At 45.3% G+C, this 12,122-nt stretch overlaps 2 protein-coding genes across 12 annotated transcripts in view; one reads left to right on the top strand and one right to left on the bottom strand.

Moving 5' to 3' along the window:
* The window catches only part of LOC138736212 (transmembrane protein 273-like), a 36,193-nt gene extending 33,700 nt beyond the window's left edge, over positions 1–2,493 (bottom strand). Inside the window, exon 1 of the mRNA XM_069885338.1 lies at positions 2,204–2,493. Within this exon, the coding sequence (XP_069741439.1) occupies positions 2,204–2,264 (61 nt within the window). The 5' untranslated portion in view covers positions 2,265–2,493. The remainder of the gene's footprint in view (positions 1–2,203) is intronic.
* Positions 1,277–12,122, top strand: part of c6h10orf71 (chromosome 6 C10orf71 homolog) — a 53,599-nt gene continuing 42,753 nt past the window's right edge. For 3 of the 11 annotated variants that reach the window (XM_069885333.1, XM_069885326.1, XM_069885325.1), the window contains exons 1-3: positions 1,435–1,585; positions 2,136–2,208; positions 9,352–9,586. The gene's annotated coding sequence lies outside the window, so the exon portion shown is untranslated. Of the gene's footprint in view, positions 1,586–2,135; positions 2,209–9,351; positions 9,587–12,122 lie in introns of all 11 variants that reach the window. The other 8 variants (XM_069885334.1, XM_069885331.1, XM_069885335.1 and 5 more) reach the window with 6 other exon arrangements.

The raw sequence follows: 12,122 nt of genomic DNA, 5'->3' as shown, positions 1-12,122 counted from the left end.
CTTACAAGTGACCTCATTCCTCCCAGCTTCCCAAAAACATTAAAAATGTAATCACATTTAACTTCCCTCTGACTATCTGCATCATTAATGAAGCAAATTTACTTTACTTTTCATTTGTTGTGAAATATTTTGGATGTAAAAGACTGTTTATCAATTCAAGTTCCTTCACTCTTCACTGTTAGTGTCTGAGTGAGATACATCTTTTTGTATCAGAGGTTAAAAGTTGAACCATAAATGTAGCTACACCACAATACTGTGAGAGTACCTGTTTGGTGACAGGTTAAATTGGTCTAGGATTTGAGGGCACAGTGAACAACAGTCTTTCTCATCATTGTATTGTGAAACTGACAGCTGCAGAAATAAACTCTTGGCAAAGGGACAAAATTCAGAAATTATTCTCATCAATTCCCTGCACAGGATGTGCTGTGATGCAACCGTTTCCAGTGCAATATTCAGCACAAAGAAGCAACAAGAAGCTCAGGGTGTAATGTATTGGTGTTACTGTAAAATCTCTTAAAAACTTTACATTTTTGCCTTGGGCATATAACTATTTAATAGCATACCTAACCATGAGAATATCATTAAAGCGCAGAAACAGAACCTTCAAACATAATGCCCAAGGTAAACGAAATCCCCGCTGTTTCTACCTATCTCTCCATTCCCTGCATATTCACCTCTTTGTAGAAGCCTCTGAGTTTGTACAGAGGGAAATTTGGAATCTGTCGCCCCCATCCCATCCCACCCCATATATACTCGTGGAATAGTCGAGTTTTTTGAACTAATGTTTCGGCTCAAATTTGGGGTGGCGGGGAAACACACGGGACGGTCAACTTTTACACATTAAGACTTTTGACCGAGGTAAGTACCTGCGTTGTTCAAGGTATTGGGAGCTCGGATGGATGGGACGGAGTGTCAAGGGATGGCCACTGAGCTGGGGTATCGGGAGCTCTGGTGGGGGCAGGCGGTCGGGGCCAAAAATTGGGGGATCGACTTTTACATGGGGTCAACTACTAGACGATTATATACGGCGGACACACGCAGGAGCAGACCCTTAGTGCTGGCGACATTGGCTGGGAGGGCGGCTTAGGGTCAATGAGCTGATTTCCCCCCACGGTGGTAATGGGCAGGGGCTGCACTGGGGGCTGGTCCAATGATAATGCGAACCCAGCAGAATAACTCAGGACTGCGGCAGAAGCAGTCGCCAAATGCAGTCCGAAGAAGTGACCTGGGTTATCCCAGTCCAGGCTGGCGTCAGGTCCCCATGCATTGACCGAGATCAGTTCTGGGTTATCCTGGGACAGATTGAATACAGGTCCCCAGACAGGTTAATTGGCTGGGATCACTGCTGCGTTATTCTGGGACAGGTGGATTGGCCGGGATCTCTCCTGGGATTGGTCGGGATCAATCCTGGGTGATCCCGAGACAGGCTGACAGCTCCCCGGGGATTGGTCGGGATCACTGGCTCGCAGACGCACACCGCTGCCGGATCCCGGCACTGACGCAGGTGCCAGTGTCTGCAGCGCCGGAACGGTGCGGTCACGGAGCCTCCGGTACCAAGCCCGGGACGACGGCGCCCGGCCGAGAGGTGAGCGCCGTCCCGGCTGATAGTGCGGCGGCTTGGCGCTGTCAGCCTCGCTGGGTTTGACCGAGGGGCTGTTCTCGCGGGCAGTGTGGTCCTGGTGTTGCAATTGCGTTCGGATGCGGAGGCTGCTGGTTGCATCTCCCCCAGCGAGCCGCATTGTGTGCGGGGAGTGTAGCCGGGGGGACCCTGCGGCTGCGGCCCGGAGCGACTCAGAGGCACGGGGAATGTCCGGGCGCACGGGGGTCCTGGAGGCACGGAACCAATCGTGTCACCGCTCTCCCCGCCCCATCCCCACAGTGCGGGGTTCCCCCGTGGAAAGGCTCCAACACCCCACGGGATGGGGCAGGGCGAGGTTAACGCCTCTCCGACCCCCAGCTCCCACGGGCAGCTTGCTCCGGCCGGTGGCTCTCTCCATGTCCCCTGCTTGGGACTGAGTGGCCAATGCTATTGTGCAGCGGGTCCGGGGGAAGGAGGCCGCTGGTGTTGGAACCGGAAGGTCAGCGGGCAATGTGGTCCTTGGCTCCAATCGGATTGTTCTGCAACTTGCCCACAGACATGACTGGAAGAGAGGGCCACCGGTTGGGAATGGAGGAGGGCTGGAGCACTCCCCAATGACCTTACCCGAGGTAAGCATTTTGCTGTTGTAACGCCGACTGCCCCCGGTCTCCATGCTCTTTGGCATCGTGGCTCAGGGGAAACGCTGCATGAATCTGTGGAATGGGATGAAGCCACCTGCCTCTCTGCCAATTCGACCCTAAACAAGCCCTCTTCCAAAGGTAGTTCAACAAGTCGGCATATACTGGGCAGAGCGCAGTACACATGTGCTAGAGAAACTCAGCAGGTTACGCAGCATCCGAAGGAAATAAAAGGGAACCCAACATTTCGGGTCTGAACCCTTCCTTAAGGTCTCGGCAAAATCAGGTCTTCTGGCTCTCCATCCCGTAGGATGCAGATGGTTCCTTTTAGCCAGTTAGTGGGGCTTGATCTGTGCACCCTGGAGTGGGTGTACAGGCTGATCCTTGACAGGCTCTGCTTGCCACAGACTTGGCAGGTGAGGCCTGGAGGGGCAGAAACTCTGTGGTGGCCCTTCCTGAGCCTTTCCTCTGTTGCCTCTCTGAGCTTTCACTCAGCAGTGTCCTCACCTTTTCTGATGGTCCCCCTCCACTTTGAGCAATCTTGAGCTAGATCCTCCCTTGTTGATGGGGCAATGTCAGCTTTCTTACGGCTCCTGTGCAGAACATCCTTGTAGTCGTTTTCAAGTACCACTGGACAGTTGGCCGTACAAATTAACCTTCTGACAACATGTCCCGCCCAGCGCAGTTGTTGCTGCAACTGTTTAAGGCGTTGGTGAGGCCAGGTTTGGAGTATTGTGTTCAGTTCTGCTCTCCAAATTATAGGAAGGATATAAATAAGGTGGAGAGGGTGCAGAGAAGATTTACAAAAATGTTGCTTGGCTTACAACATCTGGAGTACAGAGAAGGATTAGAGACTGGGACTTTATTCAATGGAATGTAGATGGTTGAGAGGGGATTTGATAGAGGTATTTAAAATTATGAAGTGAATATATAGACTAGACGTGAGTAGACTCTTTCCCCTGAGGGCAGGGGAGGTTGGAACAAGAGGGCAAAAGTTGAGGGTAAGGGGGCAAACTTTAGGAGAAATGTTAGAGGATGCTTCTTCACTCAGAGAGTGGTGGCAGAATGGAATGATCTTTCAGAGGAGATAGTTGCGGCAGGGTTCTTTCTGTCATTTAAAAGAAGATTGGATGTGTACGTGGATGTGAGGGGGTTGGAGGGTTATGGATGGAGAGTGGGAGGGGGAACTAGTGGAGTTGTTCAAGTGAACCCGGCGCGGACTCGAAGGGCCGATTATGGCCTGTTTCTGCGCTGTAAACTATTATATGGTTATATCATCAAGGTTGAAAGTGCTGGCATTCAGCTTGTGAAAAGACCTTGATATTGGAGACACTGTCTCACCAAGTGATCTTCATCAGAGAACATAGGTGACACTGCTGCAGTTGGTCAAGATGATGTAAACGAAATCAGGTAGTCACCTGAATATTAATGGGGGGGAGGGGGAAGGAGGAGTAGACAGGGAGGAGCACAGGCTAACAGATAAGAGAGTCAGAGTTGGAGGCTGAGAAGTCTGAATAATTGGCCCTCACTCACACCTGAATGCTCTTAAGTATCAATGTCAGATATTACCCTCATACCCTTGTGCCAACTGTCAGGGACTAGAGCTGGGCATGTTTCCAGGGCGATGACCTGCCTCCTGACAGCCCAGGACAGTGTCAGCTGGGGTAGTGAACCCCAGCACCAAAGCCAAGGCATCCTTCCCCACAGGTCAGGCCACTGCCTTCAGTTGGTTTGTTTTAACTTTCCAGAGGCTGAGGTAAAAAAATGATGTCATCCAGTGGGTTCTGCTGAGTCAGCATGGGTTGGTGCTGCAACCTTGCAGTGTCTGTATGAAGCAAGGAGCACTAGAATATTGAAGCAATGCTTCAGTTAGCAAACTGCTCTCTATGTCCCTGAGATTAGGGGACATAGCTTCAAATTCAGGGGAGTGGATTTAGAATGGAGAAGAGTGGAAATAAACAGGAAGAGTATTATCTGCATGGGGAGAAAATTCAATCCTCGGAGGTGCGAAGAGACCTGGGTGTTCTTGTGCAGAATAATCTAAAAGTTAATGCCCAGGTGGGAATGGTATTGAAGAAGGCGAATACTATGCTAGCATTCATTTTGAGAGGTATAGTGCTTCAGAGTAGAGAGGTGTTAATGAGGCTCTGTGGGGCACTGATGTGACCTCATTTGGAGAACTGTGTACAGTTTTGGGACCCCTATCTTAGAATAGATGTGATGTTGTTGGAGAGAGTGCAGAGGAGATTTACCAGGATGATTCCTGGAATGCAGAGGCTGCATATGGGGAACATTTGACAGCTCTTGGGTTATATTCGTTGGCGTATAGGAGAGTGAGGGGGATCTCATAGAGACATTTTGAATATTGAAAGGTTTCGACAGAGTGAATGCGGATGTTTCCCTTGATGGGCGAGTCGATGACAAGGGGTCATAGTCTTAAAATTAGAAGTTATCCAATCAAATCAGAGAGGAGGAAGAAGGTCTCTAGTCAGAGGGTCGTGGATCTGTGGTACTCACTGGTGCACAAAGCAGTGGAGGCCAGATCACTGGGAGAATTTAAACAGGAAATGGAGAAGTATTTCATTAATAAGGGGATCAAGGGATATGGAGCAAAGGCTGGTAATTGGAACTAGGTGTGAGTTTAGTTTAGCTTAGTGCATAGTCAGGGAACAAATCTGATGGGCTTAATGGCCTACTTCTGTTCCTTTATCTTGTGAACTGCTTTTTCACAGAAAGTACTGCATTTGTGGAATTCTGTCCGAGGAAGCAGTAGAGGCTGCCTCATTAAGTAATTACAGATAGATTTTTGTATTGTAGGGGACAGCTTCTTCCCCCTCTGCCATCAGATTCCTAAATGAACAATGAACCTCAGACACTGCCTTACTTAGTCTTTTTCTTGCACATATTTTATTTATTTTGTAAGGTGGTTTATAGAAATGTTTGCTCTCTGATGCTACTGCAAAACAACGAATTTTGTCCCATGTCCATGACAGTAGATTTTGATTCTGATTCTGTACTTTGAGCTCCTGTCAGTTCGATCATACCATTAAGTTATAAACACTGATCTTCATTTATCCCTGTTTTGAAATGGAGGTGTGAGTTATTGGCGTGGTTTGCGCAGTACTGTTACAGCACCAGCAAGTCAGGTTCGAATCCGGCGCTGTCTATAGGGAGTTTGTTCATATTCTCAGTATCTGTGTGGATTTCCTCCAGGTGCTCTGGGTTCCTCCCATCCTTCAAACTCGTACCGGGGATTGTAGGTCAATTGGGTGTAATTGGGCGGCACGGGCTCTTGGGCCAAAAGGGACTGTTACCGTGCTGTATGTCTAAATTTAAAAGAAAAAAAATTAAAGAATTTATTTCAGATGCATTGCTTTTTGAACACTTATAGTCTGACAACTGAACACACTAGGAAGTGGCTGGAAAAAGAGCAAAGTTGAACCTCCTCTCATTGAGAATGTAAGTTTTAAAATGCTGACTGGAACATAGAAGCTAGCTGCATTCCATTTGTTCTTGTTATCAGCTGGTAAGGTAGCAAAAGCATTGGTGAGGGGCACGACCCTGATCAGCAAATCCCAAGAGAATTCTCAGAAACATGTGGAGTTGTCTATTTGAATGTTTTAGAAACCTGGGGGTCTAAGGTATAAAATATTGGACTGGTAAGCCATGAGGCAGACTCTCTTGGGGTGAGACTAGCTGCTCATGGCAATGCTTCTTGCTGTAATAGAGTTCTCATGCTTTGCAAAATGATTAAGATTTGTTTTTGCAGCTGTTTTCAAACCACCTCAGGTCCACTTTAACATCTGTTCTTCCTCATGATGCTTAGATTGTAAGTACTGAGCATCAGACCACCAGGACTATTGAATTCACAGTGCCAAGTGCAATAAAGGTTCTTGCAACCAGGATGGGTGTTTACTAAGCTCCTTAAAGTGAGGGGAGGAGCAGGAGTTATCTGTCGAGGATGAATACTGAGTGAGGAGCTGACTTTCATCTAATGCTCACCAACCTTAGCAAGAGGAGGAAGAGTTGGTAAACCATGAGGTGGTACAGGAAACTTGAGGGAGCTGCAAGGTGCGAAAGGTCTTTAACAGTAGAAGGGTCTGTGAAATTTTTCAGGTCATGGAAATGTGATTGTGTTATATCTGACCTTTGCAGGCAGTGGTAAAGAAGGCAAATGCAACGCTGGCATTCATTTCAAGAGGTATAGAATATAAAAGCAGGGATGTGATGTTGTGGCTTTATAAGACAGAGGTGAAACCTCATGTGGGGAATTGAGAGCAGTTTTGGGCTCCTCATTTAAGGTGGGATGTGCTGACATTAGAGAAAGTTCGTAGGAGGTTCACAAGGATGATTCCAGAAATGAAAAGGTTATCATATGAGGAGCATTTGACAGCTCTTGGTCTGTATTTGTTGGAATTTAGGAGAATGGGAGTTTGGGAGTTGGGGGGGGGAGGGGGGGATCGATCTCATTGAAACATTTCTAATGCTGAAAGGCATGGACAGAGTAGATGTAGAAAGGTTGTTTCCCATGATGGATCAGACTAGGACAAGAACTTCAAGATCGAAGGGTGTTCGCTTAGAACAGAGATGCGGAGGAATGTTTTCAGCCAGATGATAGTGAAATTTGTTGCCACAGATGGTTGTGGAGGCCAGGTCATTGGGTGTATTTAAGTCAGAGACTGATAAGTTCTTGATTAGCCAGGACATGAAAGATTATGGGGAGAGGTTGGGCAGTGGGGCTGAGTGGGAAAATGGGTAAGCTCATGATTAAATGGTGGGGCAGACCTGATCGGCTGAATGGCCTTTTTCCACTTCTATGACTTGTGGTCTTATTGCAGGTTCATACTACAAAAAGCTTGTATAAACTGCAGATAATTTCCGAGAGGTTAGAAACAACCTTGAATTTGTCAGGAATAATGCACAAAAAATGTACTAAAGCAGATATTTGTCTTGCCTTTCACAAACAAAAGCAATTTCATCCACTGGAGGGAGCGAATCCTCCCTCTTTACTGTTCCATGGAAACAGGAGAAGGCCATTCCTCCCCTCTGCCTGTCAGCTGTCATCCATTCTGTTGTATCATGAATAATTGCAGTTACCCACCTTGTCTTTTAAGGGATAGAGCCTGAGATAAACTTTAACACTTTATCTTGCTCTCTACCCTCACATTTTCTTTTACTCATCACAATATAAGTTCACCCCAAACTGTTTACCCACTACAGAAACCCATGGGGAGAGAATAGAAGCTGGGAAGCCCTGACGGAGAGGTGGGAGATGCATCCGCAAGATATAATTTATATAGGTTTGGTACTAATATAACCTGCTCTTCTTTCTCTGCCTCCAAACCTCCCATTAATGGCCTAATTTGTTCCTTTAAAGGCAGTATGCCTTCAAACCATAGTGCCATAGAACATTACAGCACAGAAAACAGGTCCTTTGACCCTTCTAGCCTGTGCCAAACTATTATTCTGCCTCGCCCCATCAACCCGCACCCATTTCATATCCCTCTGAACCCCTCCCATCCAGGTACCTGTCCAAATTTTTCTTAAATGTTAAAATTGAGCCTGCATTCACTACTTCTGCTGGCAGCTCGTTCCACACACCCACCACCCTGTGTGAAGAAGTTTTGCCTAATGTTTCCCATAAATATTTTCCCTTTCACCCTTAACCCATGTCCTCTGGTTTGGATCTACCTTCAGTTGAAAAAGCCCAGTTGCATTTATTCTGCCGATACCTCTCATAATTTTGTACACTTCAGTCAGATTTCCTTTCATTCTTTTACACTCCATGAAGTCCTAACCTGTTTCCTGAATCTTTCCCTGTAACTCAGTTCCTGATGTCCCACCTATGCTACACTGAAGTATACTGAGTGAAACCCACTTAGTTGATAACTCTTTCCTTGGTACCTCCCACACCCTGCTTAAAGCAGTCTCTCGCACTCTCCTGCAGTGAATGTTTTCCTCATGCCTTGACAAAGGACCTTGGGATATATTTCTAAAGATGCTGCTATGTAAATTCACATTTGTTATTGACTTCATAAGGCCCTGAATAGCGATTAATGTCTGGCCGTCCGTGATTCGAACACCTTTACAGCAGTGTGGCAGTGGAGCAGTTAATGTCTGCCTTCCTTCCTGGATCAGTGGCTGATGTCTGATTGCTTCCCCACCACCACATTCCCCACCCCCAATCCCTATCTCACAGCACGTGTTAATGTCCATCAGTCTGCACTGTGAGATCACTATGCTGAAGGCTCCTGGGAACCTACCCACTGAATCCATCGCCTATTATAGTATTGCTTGCCTGCATAAGAGTCTGAGAGGGATTACTTGGCTAAGCAGAGAACTGGAAAGCGTGCTGTTCTCTGACATGACATATCCTGATCACGCCTTCTGACGTTCTTTATTGAGACAGGAGTGTCTGAAACTCCTAAAAGAAACATGCGTCATTATTTATTTTTGGTTTTAGATTGCCCAGGCACTAATGCATCAGGTGGGTGAATTGTCTTGAAGATAGAATTGGAGGAACTGAGGGGTTAGCATAGAAATATCATTTCATATCTAAAAATGTCCATTTACATCATCTGTTTGAAGCAAACATAAGCCCAGCTTTACATATCTGGGGCAGGTGAAATTAATGGAGTAACCGAAGGTCATGATGAAACATTTACAAAAGCACAACAGCCTTGTGTTGACACGGTGAGACAATGAGACAGTGCGCTGTACTGGGACATTCAGATCTTGTCCCAGCCTATGACTAACTGCTGAAGGTATGGGCTACTTGTTTTGACCCGATGATGAAACTGTTCTATTTATGGGACATGGATCATGTGCTGCTTGCTTAGAAAGCTTTGAGTTATTTTAAAGTACACAAAAACAAATTATTATGAAATAAACATGTTCAGGGATTTGTCATGCTTTGGAAGGACTTCACCTTTCATTTGCATCTGAGGGCTTCATTCTTGTGGAGTAGGAAAGTTGTCAAAATAGCTATCCAAATATAAAAATAGCTGAGCAGCCTGTTTCATCTGTGTGATACCCGACACTGACTGTACAGCAATGCACACCAACGTCTCCATCTGATCGACTCTATGGTTCTATTGAAGTTCTCTTTCCTGACTCTACTTCTTTCCCCCCCAGCCCGGCTATTTTTTCACTCCTTTCTGCTGGACCATCCAACATTTTCAAGGAGTTTGGCAAGTACTTTCCTTTCAAATTGTTTTCAGCCTGGAGAGATGTCACAGGCAGAGTAACCGAAATCACTCGCTTTAAACACAGCTGCTCCGAACTGGATGAAAAGTGGAAAAGCTTTCCGGAAAACTAAAGCTTGAGAAATGAAGACATTTTAACAATTACTTAGAAGAAAACAGTGACGGTAAGGTACTGGATGGGAATTCTTTTCTGGTCTCTCACTCTCCATAAGACTATGGTATCTATGCAGATAAGAAAAAAAGATAATCCAGTACAATTAATCAAATTTCTACTGTATGGTAGTGTTTTGGGGTTTGTTTTGGTCTTTATTAAAGCTTCCTATCACTTTGTGGTAAGGCTTCGTCAGATTGTGCAGAAACAAAAATTATCTCAGCACCAGATTACAATAATTTTCTTGACTTTCAATTGCAATTTAATACTATTTGATTTCAGATTTATTGCCAGATACATACATAAATCATGTTTAATTGCTGCATATGTCATATTATTTGTTTTTGGAACGAATAAAGTTTAAAAAAAAAATACATACATAACATCACATACAACCCTGAGATTCTTTTTCCTCTGGGCAAAGTAGAATGAGCACTTATTGGTAGTGCAAAAAAAATATACTCAACATGTAAACAAATAAAGAAATGTGAATGAACTGTCCAATACAGAGAGAAAATATCAATAAAGTGGACAAGTAAGAATCCTTAAATGAGTCCCTGATTGAGTTTGTTGTGGAGGAGTCTGACGGTGGAGGGGGGAGCAGCTGTCCCTGAACCTGGTGGGGCGAGTCTTGTGGCGCTGATATCTTTCCTGATGGCAGCAGTGAGAACAGAGCGTGTGCTGGGTGGTGTGCATCCTTGATGATTGCTGCTGCTTTCTGACGGCACCGTTCCCTGTAGATGTTCTTGATGGTGGGGAAGATTTTGCCTGTGATGTCCTGGGCTGTGTCCGCTACCTTTTTGCAGGGCTTTATGGTCCGGGGTATTGGTGTCCCCATACTAGGCCGTGATGCAGCCAGTCAGCACTTTCCACCACACTTCTGTAGAAATTTTCCAGGGTTTCTGGTGTCATTCCAAACCTCTGCAAACTCCTGAGGAAGAAGAGGTACTGATGTACTTTCTTCATGATGCCATTGGTATATTGGGTCCAAGAAAAATCCTCCTAGATAGTGACTCCCAAGAACTTAAATTTGCTCACCCTCTCCACCTCTGATTCCCCCATTGATGACTGGATCAAAAACCTCTGGCTGTCCTTTCCTGAAGTCAACAATCAGCTCCTTGGGTTTGGTGACATTGAGTGTGAGGTTGTTGTTGGTGCACCGTTCAGCCATTTGTGTGATTATTTTTGTGTTAGTGCCACTTACACGATCTCAGAATAGACTGAAAAACAGATTTTTAGTTTGGACTAAACTTTTATTTCGTGAAGAACCCATGGTTCTGGCTAACTAAAGGCAGGACTTGTTCTGGGGATGAAAAACTCAAACAACACTGCATAAATTTGGATTTTAACAGAAACATGTGTAAACTCTCTTTACATTAAACTGTTGTTTCACAAGTGTCGAAGAATTCCTGGTGTTTTAAATGACTGAATTAGTTCAGACAGCAGGAACTTCCTTGTGGCTCAGTGCCAGGGTACAACGTGAGATCAGGAGGTACAGACAGATGGAATAGTGCACAATGAAACTCACACCATCTGCGTTGTGATCTGTCCTGCATTTTGGGCAAATTGCCGTATATCTATCATTGTTCCGCAAGAGCCTTGTGTCAGAGGTGGGAGAGGAGACTTTGATTGAAACAAGTATTATCCTGTGGGGTCGTGACAGGGTGGGGGTGGAGCAGTTGTTTCCTCTTGATGGGAGAGTTTCAAACTTGGAGGGGGTGGGGGGGCACTGATTGAAAATGAAATATTGCCTGTTTAAGATAGGGTTAAAGCATTTTTTTTTCCTCCAAGGGTCACTCAACTTTGGGCCTCTTTTTAAGTCTCCACGGTTTCCCTGTCCACATTATGCAGTATATCCTTAACCATCTGATCATCTCACACTTACTGCATGGCAACAGAGAGTTCATCACAGATGAGAAGGCTGAAGGGCCTGTTTCTGTGCTGTAATGTTCTATGGTTCATTATTCCCATGAAATTGTTGAGAACACGAGTTTGATGGGTAGTGATATTCATCTTCTTCATGTGTTCCAAGTTCAGATATGAAGAACTGCAATAACTCCAGGTTCATAAAGCTGAACCCCCTCAGACATTAATCCAAAGCAACTAACCTCCAGGCAGAAGAAAATAATTTCTTGAAATTGAGTTCTGATGTGAGATCTGTCTGGCAGGCGATTAGACAGTGTTTGTTCTGTAACTACTACAGGATCCGTAAAGCTGAAACTTTTTAGAAGAGCAAGAATGTTCTCTGGAGTTTAATGTATTGACTCAAGATGGAGTTGTGCTATAATGATGGAACAATGTGAAACCCCAGATGTGTTTGCCCCGTGAAGTGTCACACTGCTTCTCTATTTTCCTTTTTAATCTAAGTACTGGTACAGAGAATGGGAGAGTGGCTCATCCCCTTTCCCTCAATGTTTCCCATTGAAATGTGAATGAGTGCATTTAAGAAGCAGTAATTATGTCCTCAGGCTGATGGTTAAAGAATGCTGGTTGGCAAGATGACCTGAAGATCCATGGGGAAAATTAGTGAGTTCTGTGGGACAAGAATT

This window comes from Narcine bancroftii, chromosome 6 (assembly GCF_036971445.1).
Source record: "Narcine bancroftii isolate sNarBan1 chromosome 6, sNarBan1.hap1, whole genome shotgun sequence".
In the NCBI taxonomy this organism is placed as follows: Eukaryota; Metazoa; Chordata; class Chondrichthyes; order Torpediniformes; family Narcinidae; genus Narcine; species Narcine bancroftii.
This window is presented reverse-complemented; position numbering and strand designations above follow the sequence as displayed.